The sequence below is a fragment of the Pholcus phalangioides genome, unplaced genomic scaffold, assembly GCF_987345545.1.
Source record: "Pholcus phalangioides strain wild (caught in Gottingen) unplaced genomic scaffold, Ppha-v1.0 ptg000024l_1, whole genome shotgun sequence".
NCBI classification, from domain to species: domain Eukaryota; kingdom Metazoa; phylum Arthropoda; class Arachnida; order Araneae; family Pholcidae; genus Pholcus; species Pholcus phalangioides.
Window position 1 is genome coordinate 28839851 of NW_028301616.1, and position 22601 is coordinate 28862451.

The 22601-nt window shown below is 36.8% G+C and overlaps 1 protein-coding gene across 3 annotated transcripts in view; it reads right to left on the bottom strand.

The window, feature by feature from the left end:
* The window catches only part of LOC149069161 (band 7 protein AGAP004871-like), an 88279-nt gene that overhangs the window by 64074 nt on the left and 1604 nt on the right, over positions 1 to 22601 (bottom strand). Inside the window, exon 2 of one of the 3 annotated variants that reach the window (XM_089251022.1) lies at positions 13793 to 13912. In XM_089251022.1, the coding sequence (XP_089107148.1) occupies positions 13793 to 13912 (120 nt within the window). Of the gene's footprint in view, positions 1 to 7956; positions 8305 to 13792; positions 13913 to 22601 lie in introns of those variants that run through there. The other 2 variants (XM_089251023.1, XM_089251021.1) reach the window with 2 other exon arrangements.

Below are 22601 nucleotides of genomic sequence, written 5' to 3' on the forward strand. Positions count from 1 at the left end.
TTTGTTGATAATTGTAATTATTCAATAATAACAGTTAATTAATAATTATCTAATAAATTAATGAACCTGCCAGTTTCCGACGCTCGCTATGTTAAGAATTAATTGATTTCATACTTTTCGAAGTAAATTAATTTACTGCGAACAATAAAAGCCCGTTTTAATGAAGTTATATATTAAATAATTATAATTTTTTTCAATTGATTAATAAGCGTCATTGATTCATTAAAAAGGGGCTTTTACTGTTAAAGTAAAGTAATAAGTAAGTAAATCAAGTGGCAAGAGGGGCTAATGATGGTTAATTGATTCATCTAAAACGGACTTGGATTGGTAAACGTCCAAACTTAAAACGTTTACAAGCGTATTTCGGGCTTTTACCAACTCGCCTTGGTAAAACCTAGGTCTTACCGGTAAATCCTAGGTTTTACCATCTCATCTTCGAGCTTTTACCGTAAGATATATATATATATATATATATATACCATAGCTTATACACTGAAGAGCCAAAAAAACTGGTACACCTACCTAATATCGAGTAGGGCCCCCGCGAGCCCGCAGAAGTGCCGCAACACGACGTGGCATGGACTCGACTAATGTCTGAAGTAGTGCTGGAGGTAATTGACACTATGAATCCTGCAGGGCTGTCCACAAATCCGTAGGAGTAATAGGGGGTGGAGATCTCTTCTGAACAGCACGTTGCAAGGCATCAAAGATATGTTCAATAATGCTCATGTCTGGGGATTTAGGTGGCCAGCGGAAGTGTCTTAAAGTCAGAAGAGTGTTCCTGGAGCCACTTTGTAGCAATTCTGGACGTGTGGGGTGTCGCATTGTCCTGCTGAAATTGTCCAAGTCCGTAGGAATGCACAATGGATATGAATGGGTGCAGGTGATCAGACAGGATGCTTACGTACCTGTCACCTATCAGAGTCGTATCTAGACGTATCAGGGGTCCCATATCACGCCAACTGCACACGCCCCATACCATCACAGAGCCTCCACCAGCTTGAACAGTTCCCTGTTGACATGTAGGGTCCATGGATTCATGAGGTTGTCTCCATACCCATACACGTCCATCAGCTCGAAGCAATTGGGACCGAGACTCGTCAGACCAGGCAACGTGTTTCCGGTCCTCAACAGTCCAATGTCGGTGTTGTCGGGCCCAAGCGAGGCGTTAAGCTTTGTGTCGTGCAGTCATCAAGGGTACACGAGTGGGTCTTCGTCTCCGAAAGCCCATATCGATGATGTTTCGTTGAATGGTTCGCACGCTGACACTTGTTGATGACCCAGCATTGAAATCTGCAGCAATTTGCGGAAGGGTTGCACGTCTGTCACGTTTAATGATTCTCGTCAGTCTCGTTCTTGCATGATCTTTTTCCGCCCGCAGCGATGTCGTAGATTTAATTTTTTACCGGATTCCCGATATTCACGGTACACTCGTAAAATGGTCGTACGTGAAAATCCAAATTTGATCGCTACCTCGGAGATGCTATGTCCCATCTCTCGTGCGCCGACTATAACACCACGTTCAAACTCACTTAAATCTCGATAACCTGTCATTGCAGCAGCAGTAACCGATCTAACAACTATGCCAGACACTTGTTGTGTTATATAGGCGTTGCCGACCGCAGCGTCGTACTCTGATTGGTTCCATATCTCTTTATTTGCATACGCATGCCTGTACCAGTTTTACAATCACCAATCAAATAAAAACAAAACTATTTGTCAAAAAAATGTAAATGTAATCTTCAAATGTGTGTTTGTTTTAAACCGGTGTGCCGCATGAAAATGAATATATATTTATTATCTTCCTGGAAAAAGTGCTTGTTTCGATGCTGCACATCGGAGTAAATTTTATTCGCCATAATATCAGTCACTATATGTCTTTGTACTTTTTTTTCAGAATTTCAGAAATTACTTGTAATGTGCCGAATTACAATTTTTTAGTAGTTGCGAATTCGCTGCTTATTCGCGGAAAAAAAGAAACACATGTACGCGTTGCTTTACCATTGTTTTTGTGATATAAAGCACTTGAATAACTTCCATTCGGTTCCTCTGTTTGGTTTTTATTATTGACATGGCTGAACCTTTTTTCCACGTGAATAGAAATTAAACATCCTTCTCACCCCCCCCCCCTTTACCAATAATGCAGCTCTCTTGGTTCCTTGTGGCGGCACTGATTACTATTAGCATTGTGCAGCAGATTACTATCGAATTCTACTCTATTTAAATACTATGAGAGTGTCATCATTATAACTCTTTTAAAAAAAACAAAACGTGAAAGTGGAGCTGAGTGTTCATCGTCGGAAGGTTCCGATTCGAATTTAGAAAGGGATTATGAATGTTCAGATTATACCTGACTTCCGAAGCAGATTAATGCAAGAAACTGGAGACCAACACGCGTCCGCTCTCTTGTACAGGAATAATATAAAAGCCTATAGGTAAATCCCTTAACCGGTATTACAATTCTCACACATCTGCGTTAAAAATGACGCATATTATTTCTAGAAGAAGGATTTTTTTTTTAATTCTGCGCACATGCGAGCGCTTTCAGCTCAGAGAACAATTAAACCCTAGAGATAAATGCTCTATATAGCATTATACAGTATATCTCTACATACAGGGCCTGATTTCCACATGGGCAACATGGGCATTTGCCCAGGGCCCCAAAATATAATCAATCAACTTATATTCTGTGATAGTATAAGATATACAGTAAGTTGTAAGAATTTCACACATGGGGAATTTTACACATTTTCATTTCTCATTTCAAATATAATGCATATCCATTTTTTATATGTGTTTACAAACCACATGTTCTGTATTTGCTGACGTCCAAACCTCTTCGACCACAGTCGAGGAGGTCCCCAATACGTCTTTTGCCCAGGGCTCCCCATCAAGTCAAAATCGGGCCCTGTATATATATATCCTTTAACTACCTTCGAGTAGACAAAGAAAAATAAATAAAATAATAATGGTAGGCTATATGCATTGACACTGCCGCAAGTTTGTGAATACGTTTTTTGTGCCTTGAATCACTTGATAGGTACTGACATAATGAAATTATGTTATATATAAATTATTATCATCGACTTTGTATTTGGACGAGCTAATTCAAACGATACTAATGTCGTTTGTTTTCGTGGTGAACTGCTCGAGATATTGTGGAAAACAATTTGTCACGAATCAGGGCAGCGGGCTTGGTACCCAGACGGGAAGAGATGTTCAAACCGGAGTGATATTATTGAATGCACCTTTGCCATGTGCATGAAAAGTACTTGCATTGGGTACTTCCTAACATACGAGGAGCGTTTAAAGAATTTCGTCACACAATTTTTTGCCTATGTATTTTTGTCAGTATCCTCACACAGGCGATTTAAAAGACGTATTCACGTCAAAAATATTGGTCTCAAACGCCCTATTTCTTCTCTCCCTCCCCCCTCATAATCAAAAGGTAAACGAAAGAAGGTACCGCCTCCAGTTGCTATGAAAAAGGGGGAAGGCCGAAATAAAAGACTTTTAGGGAGGCGAGATATCTCGTCACTACCGATAAAAAGTAAGGAGGAAAAGGGGGGATATACGGTCTATTCCAGCCAATATCACATAAATGATCCTTACTTTAGGTGCACGTTCGAAGAAGCCGGTTTGGACGCTTTATATGTGAAACAGAATAGATCATGGAACCATGTAAATTGAAACGAAATCTCACGTTCTGGATAGACAGAAGACATTGTTTGAGCACAGCCTCTCAAGATGTGTCACGGAATCGGGGGCACTTTCAAGTACAAGTGTAATCACTCACCATATTTTTATTGCGTTGTTTCTGACAGTGTGTTCAACTTTGGGGATATCTTGGTGAAAGTGAGCACCTCATTCTTGCACCCATGATTTTTTTGAATTTGGCAAGACGGGTGTGGAGTAGGCTATATATACGCACTTTGCCTGCAGTTTTGATTATTTTTTCTGCCATTCATAAGAAGCCAGTAACCACGCAAAAAATGCTATCCCTGATCGACATTTTAAGTCTTCGGGAGTTTCCTCCTTTGTATTCATTCCATGATGGGTTTTTTTTTATCTGCAGTTCGGCAAACCCTTGCCTTGAACCACGGGTCTTCAAGGTATACCGGGTGTGTCACCTGTGGCCCTACCAGCTCTTTTTTTGTAACATGTGTACAGCTTAGGGGACTGCGGTCGTTTTAATATTTGCAAATGTGGCCCACGTTGTGTTAACTGTTGTAAGTGCCTACCCTAAACTTCATTACAGAGTACAGACAACCTCAGTAGGTAGTTCTCGAACTTTTGCCAATCGCGGCTCTCTTGCCATAGTCACCGTGGCACTCCCTCATCTTCGTTCAATAACTTCCAGTTTGAAAAATGTATGCCAGAACTTTCTAAACACCGATCTTTAAATACATAAACTAAGTAGGGTCCGTTCCTAATAAGTTCGGGCTTTGGGCAAACATGGATTTTTAGGCCCCTTTTACACAGGGTGCATAGCTAACAGTTGCCACCACACTGGAGAACTGTTGATCTTAGAGGCATATTTCCAATTAGAAAAAGTTTCCAAATAACGTGCAGTACTGAGAAAATACTCATAGACAACTATTCAACTGCTGTATGCATTTCATGGCCAGAAGTTTGGCTCAAACACACATTGGCTTTAACATATCTTAAATATGTACAGAGCATTCCTTAATATATATTTAATTCTATTGGATCCCGCAATTGATTAGTTTGTGTACATGATATGCTTTGTTGTAAAATTCAAAACATGAGTGTATTAAGAATGTGTTTCCAAATATGTGAATTCACGTGTGAAATTCGAATTGAATATTTCAGAAATGATTGTAAGCTACGAGTAATGTATGTACATATTTTTGTATGACAGATTACAGTGAGAAAGCGGGAAGAGGACTGTGATGTAAAGTTTGCTGTGGGCATGATCATGAAGCACATATGAAGTAAGTAACATCAATTCATCAATCATAAACTCAAAGAATAGCCATAGACGATGAAGAAGTTCAATGTGTGGCATGTAGTTTGTATAAAACGAATATTCATAGATTGAAATTTTTAAAAAATGTGTATTATACAGGGTGCAAAATAAACAGGGTGTATGACATTTTATTGGCAAACCGTTGATCCTAGAGGTGTACTTGCAATTAGGAAAAGTTTCCAGACAACGTGTAGTACTCAGATATGTCTTTCGTGTTGCAAGGGGTTAAATAGTCATTAAAATAAAAAATTAACTTTTTATACTGGCACTCTATCCTCAAAAACCCAATCAGAGAGTTGTTGCCTTGTCTCTCCTGAAAGGGGACAAGAAAAAAAATTTCACGTTTCTAAGTATAATATTCGTTGAGATATTTGAATTCAAAAAATGAAGAAAAGTTGGGTGGGGGGGGGGGTAAACAGCATAAATGAGGAGGAAAATGTCTTTTCCCCCTCATCTAATGTGTTTTACCGTGCATGTAATTTATATATGCATAATAAAGCACCCGACAATGTCTAGCCCCTCATCAGGAGCAATGACTAGAATTGACATTTGTCGATAGAGCCTAGCGGTGTACAGTATGAGAAGAAATGCCCCTCCTTTTCTCCGATTTTTGAATCCAAATACTGTACTTCAGTGAATATCGCACATAGAAATATGGTATTTCTTTGGTTGGCCTCGGGAGAGACAGGCAACAACTTTCTAATTAGTTTCTTCAGGATAGGGTGTCCGTATAAAAAGTTAATCTTTATATTTTAATAACTATGCACCCCCCCCCCCCCTTGCAATATGAATGGCGTATTTGTCATAAGTCTACATGTTACGTGAAAACCTTTTCTAATTGGAAGTATACTTCTAGGATCAACGGTTCGCCAGTGAATTGCGGTGCCATCTGCTGACTATGCATCCTGTATACAGGGTGATTCAGAAAATATGGGAAAAACCTTAAAGGCGCGTATACACTAGTGAGCCAATCTTGCAACGCACGACCCCCTGCAAGCGGTTCTAATCCGCTCGTGGGTACACAAACTCCCTTTGTGTTCCTTTCTTTCCTTTGTGTTCGTTGAAAAAACCGATTCCAGGTGGGTCCAGTGAAAACAGCTCAAGAATCGTTCACAACACCGTACAAATTACTGAACAACCAATTGCGAATGCTTTCATGGCATGGTCCGCGCGCTAGTGTATACGCGCCTTAAGAGGTGATAGTAAACACCAATATACAAACAATTGTCATCGAAGAAAGCATAGCCTAACATGAAACGCGAACGCACAAGCGCGTTTCAAAACGACCGCTCCGCAAACGTTAAAGAGGCATTGTTGTTGAAATTTATCGAGAGAAAAAGAACACCGTGCACGCAAATTTAACCTGGGGAAGTAGAAGAAGAAACCGTGTGCAAATCTGCGTCACATTGAACAAAAGGTGCGGACGCCAGCCCTGTCAAGTTACTCCAGCGTGCAACCGTTCTAACAGTTGTTGTAATGGCCACACTTCAGTAATACTGAAAAAGCAGACATGCATTTCAATATGAAAATACTTAGCGTATTTCCCCAGGTTACATTTGCCTGAATGATGTGTCAATTTCAACAGGAATGCCGTTTTAACTTTGTGGAGCGGCCGTTTCGTGTGTTTGCGTTTCATGTTAGACCATGCATTCTTTGAAGACAATTACTTGTGCTGGTGTATACTATCACCTCTTAAAGTTTTTCCGATCTGATCTAAATCACCCTGTATACTGTTCTTTGAGTCTTAGTTACAAGGTATTGTTATTATATTATATAGCAATTACGTATAATTCCTATTAAAGTAAATTCTAAAGTATACTGTATACTTACTACTTCATCAGGGTATTCAGTTTCGAATTCAAAATTCAACAAGATCAGATAGTAAATATATAGAAAACTCTCTTTCTTTTTTTTTAATTTTAGGGGCCCCTTAAAATATGGAGGGGGTAGAAATTTCTTAATTTTGCTGCGGCGTACACACAGTGAAATTGCGGTTTTCAAACGTATGAAAAATTTGTAGACCCCCCCCCCGATCATGACAAACATTTAGCACTATAGTTTGGTTCAAATAAATGCAATATAGTAAAACCTCTATTTTACGGACGCCAACTGGACAAAAAAATTCGTCCGTGAAAGGGGGGGGGGCGGTGACCGTTATTGAGGGATTTGAAGTACGTACCTATTTTTATCATACGAGGGGGAAGTTATTATTTTGCCGTAGAAGAGGGGTTACCGCATTTGAGGGGTTTCACTGCATTTCATTTCATGCTCTTTTCTATTCAATGGCATATAGAGATTGCTTTTAAGGAAACGCGTGTGAAATACTACGTTAATTAATAATATGTATTACAGCAATTGTAATATACGGTTGAAGTACAATATTGTAACAATTTAATAATCGATTGTAGTGTAATTCTAAATATGATTCCTGCTTTTATCTAATGCTGAAATTCAAACGGGACATTTCTGGCACCTTGATATAACATTACATTTTACCATTACCTTGTAGTTAAACTTCACTTTTCAGGCAATAAGCTCTCTCAAATTAAATTAATAGATTCTCAAAATACATCTCGCAATTGCAGATTTATTTGGATTATTTCAGTCGACAGATTGAAACCCGTGATGTATTCCTTTACTGGAACGTGTGATCACAATTTTGAGTTACAGTAAAACCCCTCTTAACGGACACCCCTCAGATGCGGTTACCCTTCTTTTACGGCCAAATAATAATTCCCCCCCCCGTATAATAAAAGTAGACACTTCAAACCCATGATTAACGGTCACCCCCTCTTTTACGGATGAATTTTTTTGTTCCGTTGGTGTCCGTAAAAGAGAGGTTTTACAGTAATCCCATTTTGGATTATAAAGGATTTATCGTGGAGGATCATCATACCATGTTAGAGAGGATTATGCATAAATTTATGCCGAGTAAAACAAGAAAAGAAGAATAAATTTGAACTTACGCATGTCTTGCATGCTGGCCAAATGAGACTGCACCCATGGCCTGTACTGGCTCTGCTGATACATCTGTCCGGGATACATCCCTTGTCCTTCCTGTAACAGAGGGGACGTGGATACACCCACGGAGATTGCTTCCATGGATTTACTTTTTACGTTAACTGGATGCGGGGGTTCGAGTTGCATCACTGACGTGTGAATTCGATCGAAATAGGTCCGAGCGACGATTCGGTGCAGAGGTGATAATAACTCATGCTCGAGAGAAACAGTGCATAATTTTATCTAAAAACTACTTGCAATATGGAACGAAACGGGGGAAGCTATTCGAACATGATGACAGGAAAGTTAGTATCACTGGTGTTCGAGAGAACCTATAACTAGCAGTACAGATTGCAAAAAAATATATTTTTTTTTCTTTTTCGTAAGATCCGCTCCTACCGGTAGCGCGTGCGCAAATGCCAGCTATCTAGCTAGCATTTTTTCCGACGTCTTGTTCCAACAACAAATGGCACAACTGCACGGTTCCGAACCCCACTCTCTTCCACACTTTAACCGGCTGGCATCAGTCCACTTTGGAACAATCGACTGTCTTTTTTTTTTTTTTTTACTCTTGTATGTTATTTTTTCTGCTTCCCTTTTCTCTTTATTTCAAAGACTTCTACAACTTCCGTATTTCCGGGGAAGTTTGGTTTAATGCCCAAGAGATGGCACGTTTCATTAGAATGCCGATGATCATTGGCATACTTTGCATAACTTTTTATTACCCTCTAGTAAAATAGTTTTTGTTTGAATTGATTGGTAGCAGAGATATTATATTCACTAAATAGAAGCTAACTAACCAACTATTGGGGGGGGGGGATGATGAGGAATAGTAGCGCAAAACAAGAATAGGAGGCGTTGAGGATAAAAAAAAAAGCGTTTTTTTTCTTTTTTTATCATTGGCCTAACGACTGTCGTTTTGACGTCTTTTCGGTTGAAAAACATCTCCCGTGTTCGTATATGCAACCTTTCAATGTTCAGTCTATTTTTGGTTACCGCTTTTTATGTGCGTAAAAACCTCTCTTTTTTTTTATGCCTTTGTGAACAGAATTTTAAGATAAAGAACTGTAATGACGACCATTTTCTTTTTTGTCTTTCCGTTTGAAGCAGATGCCAAATAACGAACTGGTAGTCGGTCGTGATTTTCGACAACTGACTATTACTGTATCATTCGGAGGAATAAAAAATAAAAATTTCTTTGAGGGACGAAAACTAACAACCAATTTATAGACACAATTTAGATGCATCGCAATGGAAACAAAAAATGATTTATGAATGCGTCGAATGTTTCGGATGCAGGTGCTGTTGAGCTCTGCTGTAAACAACAGATGTATCGTAAAATTGGGGTGGGGGGGGGGGTGTGGGGGGGGGGAAGGAATATCCTACCCCAATGTGGTAGATTCTTCAAATGTATCATGACCGTATTTCATCTAGGAAAAACTAGAAACTAGGATTTGTGTGTGTGTATGAACACGGGCATCGCCAATTGTCACTAACAAAGTTACCAATCGTAGGAATAAATTTTTCAACATTGATTTAATCACTGTCACTTCGACGTCTTTTCGATTGAGAATCATCCCCCAAAGGTTACATAAATGTGTGTATGCAACCTTCATTGTTCAATCTATTTTTTTTTTTTGGTTACCGGATTTTAAAGACTCTTTTTTATGCCTTTGTGAGTAGACTTTTAAACGCTTCAATTACAAGTGATTGGCAAGAAATTCGGATGATCTCCGTTTCATGAATCAGTGATAAATATGGCAACCTTGTCATAACCTAACGGTATGTTACAAAAAAGAAGGAAAGAAAAAGTAGAAAAGTAAGAAACAAAACAAATGAAAAGGAAAACAGTGTATTATAGAGAGAGAGAGAGATAGAGAGATATGCTATGTAAATATGTATATTCTCATCTCTTCCCCCCTCTGTTATATGTAATACTTACAGACAATAGAGTAGGTACGAAGTAGATTCCTCTTTTCGTTTTCACCTACTTGTTCTCTTTCGCTCTAGATGTATATAGTAGGAAAATACATCACGGTGGTTAAAATAACTATTTTTTCTTCTTAGGGTTGCAACAAAGCTTCGCCGTGATAAGGAGAGAAAAAAGAAAACAGAGAGAACTTTTTGAATTTATTCCACTTGGCATTCGGACGCAATATTACGTGGTCAGATGAAGAACTGCTATGAAGTCCTTTTTTTTTTAGCTTTCCATTTAAAGCACATGTTAAAGAACGAACTGGTAGTCGTGATTTCAGCTAACTGATTATTACTGCATCATTCTAAACGATAACAAAGTAAATTAATTTCAGGGAACGATGTATTGACACAACAATATTAGACAACTAAGAACCGACACGTTTAGATACATCTTAACAAGAAAAAAAAATTATTAATGAACGCCAGGCTCTTTGGATGTTGGTGATGTTGAGCTCTGTTGTAAAGAGGATGTATCGGAACGAGGAGAAAAAAAATGTCTACTCCAATGTGACAGGTACTTCTGATGGGTCGTGACCCTATTACATCGGAAGAAAATAGAAACTAGAAACTGTTTTAATACTCGACATCGCCAATTGTCTCCAACGAAGTTGCCAATGCTGGGAATAAATATTCCAACATTGGCCTAAACTAATGACTGTCGTTTTGATGTCTTTCGATTGAAAACAATTCCAAAGGTTGCTTAAATGTGCGTATACAACACTTCAATCTATTTTTTTGTTACCTCTTTTTACGGAAGTGAAAATATATTTCTTTTGTCTTTGTGAATAGAATTTCAAGGTAAAGAACTGTAATGACGACCTTTTTTTGTGTCTTTCTGTTTATAAAGCAGATGTCAATTAATAAACTGGTAGTCGTGATTCCAGCCAACTGACTATGTAGTCGGCTGAAGTTGGTTTTCTGTGGTTTCCAACTTCCAGGCGCGAATGTGAGCCGATCTCCCCGTTAAAAAGTCTCGCCACAGAGAGCAACATTCCTACAACGTAACAAATATTCAATCATTACACTTCACTCACAATTTGAAGTATAGATGGCAGCACTGAAATATCATACACAACACTAGCTACACACTCAGACTGTTAGGTGCACTCACTTTATTCCAGACTCTGCCACGAAGCTGGGCTGGAAGAGATCTCGGCAACGGGATAAGTCCGGTGGCAGAGCCCCTGGCGTTCATTCAGAAACTGACTATTACGCACTTCGTCCACATTCCTCTGCGGAACTTCTAACGAATTGGTACATATTGGAATGCGCGTGTACGTGTTGCAAACCTAACGTAAAGTTTGTTTCTGACAGAGTAATGCCTGTTATGTGTAGTGCTACCATCTGCCAACAATTTTTCTAACTAGAAGTGAAGTGTAATGATTGAAAATTTTACCGTTATTAGACCTGTTGCTCTCTGTGGTGAGACTTTTTAACGGAGAGATCGATTCGCATTCGTACCTCGAAGTTGGGAACCACATGAAACCAACTTCAGCCGACCACCACTACGCATGGCTACGTTGTGGTTCGAACCCGGGTCCTCGATGCGAGTCCGTCAATATGACCTAACTGACTATTACTGCATCATTCTAAAGGATAACAGAGAAAAATTACCTTGGACGAACGACAACTGAAAGCCAATCTATAGACATGTTTAGGTACATGGTAGCGGAAACAAAAGATGATTTATGAATGCCCACTGCTGTTGAATGTTTTGTATGCTCGTGCTATTGAGCTCTGCTGTAAACAGCATATGTATCACAAGGGGAAAAAAAACTTTTTTTATGCCTACTCCAACATGGCAGATGGTTCAGATGTAGCATGACTAGCCTGACCATATTTCATCCGAAAAAATACCGGACATTGCCAATTGTTACCAGTAAAGTCGCTAAAAACGTGTGAATAACAGCCAATTTGGCTTTTTTTCTTTTCAATTACCAATCGTTGGAAATAGGGGCCTATTACAAAACACAGTGTATTAAAATAAATTTCACACACAAAAAAAAATTATATATGCGAAAATATAGGGTGAAAAAAGAGTATTGCAGTTAAAAATATTTCGAGAAAAGTCAAAACAGAAATAGAAAAAAGAAAGATTTAGTATGTATTCCCCCCTTTCTTTGAAATGATTTAAGTTTGCTGTTATCATGAAAATGCTATGGTGTTTACATCCTCGTTGTAAACAGCAGGTGTATCGCATAGAAACAAAAACAAAAAAAGATGTTTTTTCTTGCCCGAATGGTAGAAGTATATTTTTAGTTGAGTTATATTTTGAGCTGTTATATTGTATATTTTTCATGAGTCCTGATTGGAACAAAAAAAGAAAGATCTTCGTGAGCCTTCTTTTAGATGTGTCATAACAGGAAAAAAACAGGAAAAAGGTTTTTCGGTCCATCCCTTGTTTTTTTTCAAGATTCTGTACATATTGGATGTTTTAAGATTCATCTTATAAGAATAAAAAAAAAAATTCATAAGAGTTTTTAAATGCATCGTATACATATGAGCATGGGAGTCGTGACCTTGAGACCAAGAAACCAGGTCAGGGAGTGACCTACAGGGCAAAGACGAGGCCAGTGAGTGACCAAAAGAGTGACTTAATGACAGAAGCTTATTTACAGAAGTGGAGGCTAAGTGAGCTATAGCCTACTATATTTGGTGGAAAATTCGAGAAATATAAGTTGGCAAGAAAATTATACTAGAATGGGAGAATGGCGGTAAAATCTGTGTAACAAACAGGTGGTGAAAACATAAATCCTATTTTTTCTGGCCGTGATCTTCCTTACCTTAATGTTTGTTGCAACCATCTTCATCAAAATCAAAGTCGGCCTCTTGTTGGCCATTAAGCAAGGATGAACAGCTTCCGCTTAGACCTCAATCAATATACCAGGGAAAAAATGAATGGGAGAATCATTTTCTTGTATTTTACGTAGCCCAGCTTATTTTCTGTTATGTCTGTTAGGAAATTTCGTCTACTATTTAGAGGTTGTAAATTTAACACCTTTTTAATTAACACCAGCGGAATAAACTCAAATCTTTTATTTGTGTTTTCTTTCCTCTCTCCTCATCATCGCGAAACTTTATTGTAACCCTATGAACCGAAGTTATTGTTTTCCTCCGTTTTTTATATAATCCTGTTAATGACTTATCCTTCACATATGACGTATCATTCTACTATATACATGTAAAAGCGAAATAGAACACGTAGAGGTGAGAGTGAAAGAGAAATCCACTGTAATATCTCTCTCTCGCTCTCTACTATATACTGTTTTTCCTCTTTCTCAATTTATGTTTTATTCTTTCTTTCATTTTTTATTTTTCTCTTCTTTCTTTTTCTAAAACGTTCGAACAAGGTTACCATTTTTATCGCCGATACTCCAAATATAGATCATCCTAATTTGTTGCCCAAACCGTCTACGTGAAGGGCTTAAATAGCCGTAATCGCTGACTAACCAAGCATCTTTGACTTTCGTCGAATGAGGCCTCACCGGCCACTTTTCCCAGAGCCCGATGACGTCACGTTTTTTTTTAGCCTAAAATGTAAACAATTAAAAAACTACGCCAATAGCTAATTTATAGAAAATGAAAGATGATGTCAAGTGCTGATAATAGTGAATCATATTACTGACGCAAAATGATTGGACCCGGTTAGATAATAATAATAATAATACCCATTTCCTAATAATTCTTTTAAGAGTAAAAACATGTAACGGAAATTTATCGATGCGTCTGTCTTACGTCACCAGAAGTGCTCTCAATAAATGTCGCCTCCAATAAATGTCATCGTTGGTTTTTTTTTACGAAGAGGACGAAACACTGAAGACTTACCGAAACCTTGACCTATGATGTCATTGAATGTCTGATGATGGTGATGATGATGAGTCTTTTCCATAGATTTGGGACTCAGTAAGCTCTCGTCCGCCCCTGAATGATTTCCTGGTTTCGAACCTATCATGATAATAAAATGTTTTGTTTTTGCTTCGAGTCAATAGTTTCATAAATAAATAACAATAACCGTGAATTTGGAAATGTATTATTTGAAATTCATTAAAAAAAAACTGAAACACATTCGGAAAAATTCTAAAAGAAAGAAACTAAAAAAAATGAAAATAAGTTCTGAAACAGTTTTAATTAAAAAGAATTTCAGAAAAAATACTAACAAAAAGAAAAAAATTAAAAATTCTGAAAGAAGAAAGGATAAAAAAAAATTTCAAAAAAAAAAAATCAGAAAATAAGTTTTTAAACAGTTTCCATAAAATTTCTAAAAATTTTATGGAAAACAATTTCACAAAAATTCCAATAAAGGGTAAAAAAATTCTAAAAAAAAGTTATTCTAAACATAATATTAAATACATAAATTCTGAGAAAAAAAAGAAAACTAATTTTAAAACAGTTTTCAGAAAAATTCTAAAACAATTTCAGAGAAATTTTAGAAGATAATAAAAAAAAAGCTCTGAACAGTTTCAGAAAAATTCTGAAAGAAAATCAAAAAAATTTCTGAGAGCACAGTTACACAATAATTTTTTCATAAAAATCCAAAAAAAAAAATTTGAGAAAAGTTTTGAAATTTTTTTCAAATTTCTAAAACAGAGTTGAAGAAAAATTCTGAAAAACGAAAAAAAAATACTTGAAAATGGAAAATTCTAAGAAAGGGAAAAATTCTTATAAAGGGAAAATTTAAAAGGCATAAAAAAATACTAAAAAAAAGAATTTTAAACATCGCATATTAAATAAATAATACAAATTCTGAGGCAAAAAAAAAATTAATAGAGTTTCCGAAAAAATTCTAAAACAATTTGAGAAAAAAATCCGAAACAATTTTAGAAAAAATCCGAAACAATTTTAGAAAAAATCCGAAACAATTTTAGAAAAAATCCGAAACAATTTTAGAAAAAATCCGAAACAATTTTAGAAAAAATCCGAAACAATTTGAGAAAAAATTCAAAACAATTTCAGAGAAAATTTAAAACAGAGTTTCAGAAAAATTCTAAAACAATTTCAGAAAAAGTCCAAAAAAAAATTTCATGCATGCGCGTGTAAAAATTTAATGCACACCAAATCAGAACCACTCACGGAATAAATAAATCATTTGACCATTTTGGTCGCTCCACGGTCGGAATAAATAAATACTAATGATACTTGGTTCGAGCTCAAGAAGACATGTCTTTCATGAAAACATCATTAAGAAGAGTCATAATTCATTCATGCTCCGTGGATAATGCTCAAATTTTCAGTATCGACAGAAACATTTTTCACTTTCACTCGAATGGCAACGACGCGACGGTGCACTTTATTTAAGAAAACCAACCGGAAAATAGCTATCTCTATTCGCATAGCGCTCCCGATAACGTTTTGACTTGAGTAATATTTTATGAGAATACGGTACAAAATATGGAAACGGGGTATATAATTTTTCATCATCATCGCGTTTATACATGCCATTTTCTATTCGAAATATAAAAAATCCGCCATTAGTTTCATTCGTGCATCTTCAAACTTTACCACACATGTATACGCGTTTGGTTGAAGAACGACTGTAAATCGATGTACCAGATTCCGTGTACCTATATGGTTAAAATGAGTGGGTGCACAAACTTTTCATCCCGCGGGCTAAAATATGTGGTATTTCTGACGTACGTGGGCCAGAAACTTGTATATGAAAGGGTGGTCATATATGACCTGTATTTTGTGGGATAGTCCTGTAATTTTTGCTGTCTAATATTTTCAAATAAAAAGTCCCGTTTTTCCCCCTATTTTCAACAAGACAAGAATTTTTGGAATCAAGAATTAAAATTACTTTCATGACTTATTGATTTCATTCATGATTACTTTATTCATGATTTCATTAAACTATATTGTGATAGTCATGAATCGGAAATTATCAAAATTATTTATAGTCATCTCACATATATGTCAAACATATAGGTTTTCTTGGGGAATAACATTTTGACTTGCGGTACCCATAATTTTCCGCAATCGACAGTTTTGCATCTGTATTAGCCATAGTTGATAACTTTATTTGAGTTTGGCTGCAATGTTTTGGCTGCAAATGAAATTTATAACTTTATTTGGCTTGTTAACTTTTTTTGGCGATATTCCGTACTTCAATGAAAGAAATATGGTCAGCCTAGGTATTTATCGTGCTGTGTGTATTGATACTTTTCTACCGGTAAATTTTTCGCGAGCCGCATTTGGCCGGCGGGATGAGGGTTGTGCACCCCTGGTTTAAATTGCCTAAAACTTGTCATTTTATTGGGAAGTTACGAAACTTATAAGAATTTTTTAATATTTAATTTTCTTTTGGTTATTTTGGAATTACTTCATGTTATTCTCAAATAATTTCTTTCTCGGTAATCCTGGAATAATTTTTCCATTTATTCTGAAATTGTATCTTTTTTTCACCGTTTAGTAAACCATTTCATTCATTTTCATTCTTTTTTTCAATAATTATGAATTCACAGTACTGTAAAATTGTGAAATTATTTCTTTTAGTAATTTTAATTTCGAAATCATTTCTTTTACCAATTCTGAAACAGTTTTTGATGAATTAATTCTTTTGTATATTTTAGAATTCCTTTAAATCAGTGGTTCCCAAACTGTGGGCCGTGCTAAGGAACTAGGAATGGGGGCGTGCGAAAGATTTTCCAAAATTGAAACGGCTTTAAATAAATTCATTCAAATAATAATTCTTTCGCAACGTTAAATAACAGAGTGATTCAAAACTCAACGTACAAACATATAGGAGAGGTAGGAAACACAAAAACAAAACAGAATCACATAGGAATGTATGACAAGAAAAAATTGTACATAATTGTGAATGGTAAGAACTTTGAGCACTTGTTGTGAAACTTAACTTGTAGACGTACTATTCTCGTGCAAAGTATCGCTAAATAAAGAGTTTTTCCACCCATCATTGGCTTGTCATTTCTGCATTTTCGTTTATCCTCCAGATGATCTGGTTGGGGTTTCCAGTCATACATTCCTATATGATTCTGTTTCGGTTTTTTGCCTCCCCTAAAAGTTTGTGCATTGAGTTTTGAATCACCCTTACGTCGTATCCGCTACTTACTTATATTATCCATGTACTCACTCACTAGTCAAACGTAAAGCATACAACTAATAAATTAGAAGCTACAATGTGTCTCGAAAATGAAAATCCCTCATACAAATTGAGTTTTGAAAACAATAAATGAAAAATCATTCTTTTTTCATTCCTGTGCAGACAGGACAGCCCTGTGTACACAACGGTACAAATATTCAATCATTACAATTCATTCATAGTTGGAAGAATAGATGACAGATGGCAGCACTGTAATAAGCAATACATATAAACAAACTTCACGTCAGGTTCGCAGCACGCACACACACATTACAACAGCTGCCAATTCGTTAGAAGTTCCGCGGAGGGATATGGGCGAGTTGCATGTCTGGATTAGTAGTAGTAATAGACAGCCCTGATTAAAATGTTTGACGAAATCATGCAGTTGTAGATTTTGATGATAAGAAGCCCTGCAATCATTCAATTTTCTTCGGTTGTCAAACACAGGTTGATATATCCGCTGCACAGGAAACACACATACACAAACACGAGCACTGACGTATCTCGATCATAATGTCGGTTTTTCAAAAAAGCTCGCGAAATGCAGAGTTGATTATCCACATATGAATGGTATCACAGAGCTGCGCCATCTCTCGATTAAATTTTAAATGAAGTTTGGAAAAACGGGGGATCTCCAATAAAATTCTTGTCGAGCTTCAAAAAATTGTGGAAGCCACTGTTTAAAATCATTCTCAGATTATTTCTGTCGGTAATGCTGGAATAATTTCAAATTGTTTCTTTCTTTAATCTTGGAAAGTATTTATTAATTAATTAATTATCTCATTAGTTTCCATCAATTCATGATAATTATGATTCATTTTTTAAAAAAATTCTGAAATAGTTTTCAATTCTCTAAAAATTGTTTTTTTTTAAATTCTGAAACTATTTTTTTCATTAAATATGAAATAATATTTATAATTATATTAATTTCCATCGATTCATAATAGTTACGAAATGATAAATTTTTTTTCAAAAATTCTGAATTTATTTTCTTAAATAACTGAAACTATTTTCTTAAAGAACTCTGAAAACTATTCTTTTTAAAAATTCTGAAATCTTTTTTCATCACGGCGTTTTTTTAGAATTTCTGTAGATTCTGTAAATGTATGCACCTTTTTTTTGGATGTCGATTCTCCTCTTTTGAATTATATGAAGTCAGGGGATCTTAAAATAGTATTTAGCTCCTATACTTATTGTAATATTGCATAATTTACTAAACGCTCAACGTTAGGGGCCATTCAAGTATTACGTAAACGGATTTTCAGCCATTTTTGACCCCCCCCCCCACCTCCTTGTCATCAAAAGTCGGCAAATCCGAAACCCCTCCTCGATGCTGACGTAATATTTGAATGACCCCCTTACTGATAAATCTGAGAAAGCATCTCACATTCGGTTTAGTTATTCAAACTAATCCCAAAAAACAGCAAAAGTTGAAGTTCCGAAACACATAATAGAGCAAATTGAAATGCATAAACATATATAAAAAATTATTTAATAGTAAGAACCATAAGAAATGCAAAAACATTCTCCATTAATAACTTATTCTAGAATTACCCCCATTGAAAATAAAATTACCCCCCCCCCTCTAAAAATGAAATTGTCCTCCCGTCAAAAATGAAATCCCCCCCCCCCTCTTTTTTATGACGCGTGGGACCCTCGTTGGGAACCAGGGTTCTAGAGTCAATAAAGACGCAAAAATACCCACGCAATTTGCTTCAAGGACATCTAATTATTTTAAGTAATTTTTTCCCCCGAAAGTTCATTGAAATCAGTTTAAAAATTCGTCCAACTAAAATGTTCAAGGGTAGAGAAGAAGAAAAACCAAACTGGTGTTAACGAGGTGATAACACGTGGTTGAAGATACTCTCGAAACTCGAACCAACAAACTCGACGTTTTTCGAGATGGCGTTACATCTTGGCTTCATCCATTTGGCAACGAATTAAATACAGATAATATGTGTTTCTTTCTTTTTTTCGCTCCTTATTTCTTTTTCTGATAAACACGACGTAATTCTATCTGAAGTTTCCGGTGTAAAAGTATTCCAAGCATCCAAAGTCGGAACTCGAGGTTTGATTTTCTACTAAGCGGAGGTTCATAATTAAAGCAGTGATTCGAGTTGCGATTCATGTCTGGTCTACACTCTAGATTATGAATAATGAGTGCTTTGATTTGGCAAGCAATTTTTCTACTGGAAAGAACGTAATGTTGTAAAACGTCATTCGTTGGACTGTCAGAGGTGTCGCGAGTTCGATATCCGATTCGTCCTTGGCAGAATCTTTCCTGACTAGAGGCGCAACAAAAAAACGATGACAAAATAACCATAGAACTAATTGCTAGCGCGGGATGTCTACCACCGAGGGGTTAGAGCTCCAACCCTTTCGGCGAGACGTACGGTTTGAAAAAAAAAAAAATTTTGAACGCTGCTGTTCGGTTTCAAAATAAACTGTAGGTCCCGGTCTAATTAGCCCTCGTGGGCATAAAATGACTGGGATGCGGCAAAAATTATCAATGAAATAATAAACATGATTTCGAAAATTCATGGGACTTTTTCTCTCAATCGTCAAGCATCCCCGAATCGCATGGGCGGAGGTACACCTGGGCCATGTGTAGCAATGACTTGCCACTCCCAGCATTAATGATGGGGGGCCGACTTGTCTAAATATAAGCTTAAATTATGAACTGATATCATTATCATCATTGTCCCCCCCCCCCCCTGAAATCCTTTAAGTCAGTCTCCGCTTGTGCTGAGTAGCCACTTGTCATAAGGTCTCATTCGTAACTTACAACGGCTTTATGGCAGCAATATACAGTCAAACTCGGTTATAACGACATCGAACATTACACGAAAATTTGTTGTTACATCCGAGGTTGACGTTTCCAAGACCTATTAGGTATCAAAAATATAATCAGATGCAATAAAACTACTGTACATGAAATTTTTATTTCATTACGATTAGGATGGCCATATATATATTTTAGGAAGAGGAGTACAAGAAATTGGGATCATATAAATAAGAGATATTGCCAATTTTGGCTTCAAAAAATATTTCCAATTGCCTTCAAAATTGCAAATTACTGAGTATAAATTACCTTAGATGGAAAGTGCTACAGCAAGTGTGCAGTGCAATAAAATGTATTTCACGAAAAAAGGGTGAATACACACACACGACAAATATGAGAAATGACTGTTTTATGATATTAATAAATTATGGAAATTATTCTATCCACGATTTTAGTAAAGATTGTGAATAAATCGTCGTTTTCAATGAAGTAAGCTTCAGTTGACAAAATTGGGGACGGGGGGGGGGAATACAGGAATGTCCCGTACGCAGGTCATACGAATGACCAAATCAAACTTCAAACATAAAATTAATCTTTCTTTCTTTTTTTTCATTATCGTTAATTATCAATAGAACATCAGATAAACATTCTATCAATCGGTTGAGCTTTCATTTCTTTGAAAAACGCCATAAAAACTGAAATCGGGAAAGGTGTCTAGATATCCAAGATCGACTTCATCCATTTCACCGACTTTATAAAAGCAAAACCATTATTCTCTATGAGAATCAGTCGGGATCGCTAATTTTTGACTTTATAGCCGATACGTCATTTACAACCGAGTTCGACTGTACAGTATTTTCGAAATGACTTCGGAAAATTCGGATCTTTTTCTGATGTTATCAAAATTTCCCATCTTCTCAAACGAAATCATCAAAATTGAATCCGTAAATGAGAAACTAATTGTTTTTGAGTTAATAATCTTCTGTTAGAGAATTTGAGTAATGCTTTCAAAACTTTCGTAAGTACTAGCAGCTATGTTTAAAAAATGAATGTTTTACTTATATTGTTCCTAAGAGATTAAAATCTTATTCTCAGCCTAACGTGAGGAAACAGATTTCCCAAACTCAACCCGACACGTGTGTATGAAAGCCTAAAGGTATGGCTTGAAATAACAACTGCATCTCAATCAGAAGAAGTTGAAGAATTAAAAGCAAAAACCCCCACACACAATATAGAAATGTTGCCAAAATGTATTTCTAGGTTAGAGAATTCACGATAACCGGAACACGTGCAGCTCAGGAAGTTTTCCAAAATGTTTTTGATAGCCTGACTATGAGCAGCGGGGTCGGATGTATTTCGAACCTGTGAGTGCTCGTTTTAAGCTTTTTGTAGAATTTTTTTTATTATTTCTGAACCACTTTTAGGGGGTGCCACAAATTCCTGTTGGTGATCGAGCACCCCACAGCACCCCCAGTCCCTCCGGTTCCGACGCCACTGACTATGAATGTGGATATAAATGTGTTACGGCTAAAATATCTGTAGTTGTACAGCATCCCACTGCTAATAGTTTTGACTAGAGTAGTGATTCTCAAACGATGTGTCACGGCAATTTAGAGGTACCGTGCCGTAAAGTATATTAAAGCCTCAGACTACACTGTCACTATTACTTAACCGCACATGCACCTCGTACACATATCTCTGCGAAATTTCTAACGAATCGGTATATGCCGGAATGTGCGTTCTGAATGCATGTCCCCAATGTGTGTCCCCTCCCCTCAAAGTATTTATGCTGTTAAAGTTGTGTTTGTTTCGTATTTTTGCTAGTGCAGTCTTTTACATTTTGACTTGAAGACGGCGAATGCTCGAATTTCTATATACAGTCGAATCCCGCAATAACGAACTCCGAGAGACCGGAGAAATCACTTCGTTATAATGAAATTTAATTATAAAGGAATTCCATGTTTTTTTGCATTGTTCCTATGTAAACTTATCTGCGGGGGTTAGAAAAGTGTTCGTTAAAACGAGATTTTTTTCGCTATAACGTTATTCGTTAAAACGGGATTCGACTGTGACCGATATATAGTGGTAGCGAATCACAGCATAAAGACCATTTCCGATATGACTTTATCAGTAAAATATCTCGTGTCACTCTGCATTGATCACAATAGGGTATCCCCGCGCCTCTGCTATGTGATCGTGCGGGTATCGCATGGGCGGAGATACGAGGGAGCGTGCCTCCCCACCAGACTTCCAAGTCTATCTCCACCTGTGGGGTATCATCACGGATTCTAGGGATGGCACAGTGGTGGTCGGCTGTGAGGTTGGTTTCCCAACTTCGAGGCAAGAATACAAGCCGATCTTACTCCTTAAAACGTCTTGTCACAAAGAGCAGCAAACCTATAACGGTACAAACATTCAATCATCGTGCTTCACTCACAATTTGTAGCATAGGTGGCAGCACTAACAAAATTCACACAAGACACTAGATACCCACTCAGCCTGTTCAGTATACGTGCACACTTCCGGCACAATCCACTCGGTTTTTCAAGTAAATTGCCCATGATGACAGACCGGAGTTTACTCGATGTGAAAAAAAAAAGGAAGTAGGGTACCCCAGAGCACACAAATTACCGCTACTACTACTACAGTCTAATCCTGTTATAACGAACTCCAAGAGACCGGAGAAATCACTTCGTTACAAAGGAATTTCAGGTTGTTTGCATTGTTCCTATGTAAACTTATTTGAGGTATTGAAA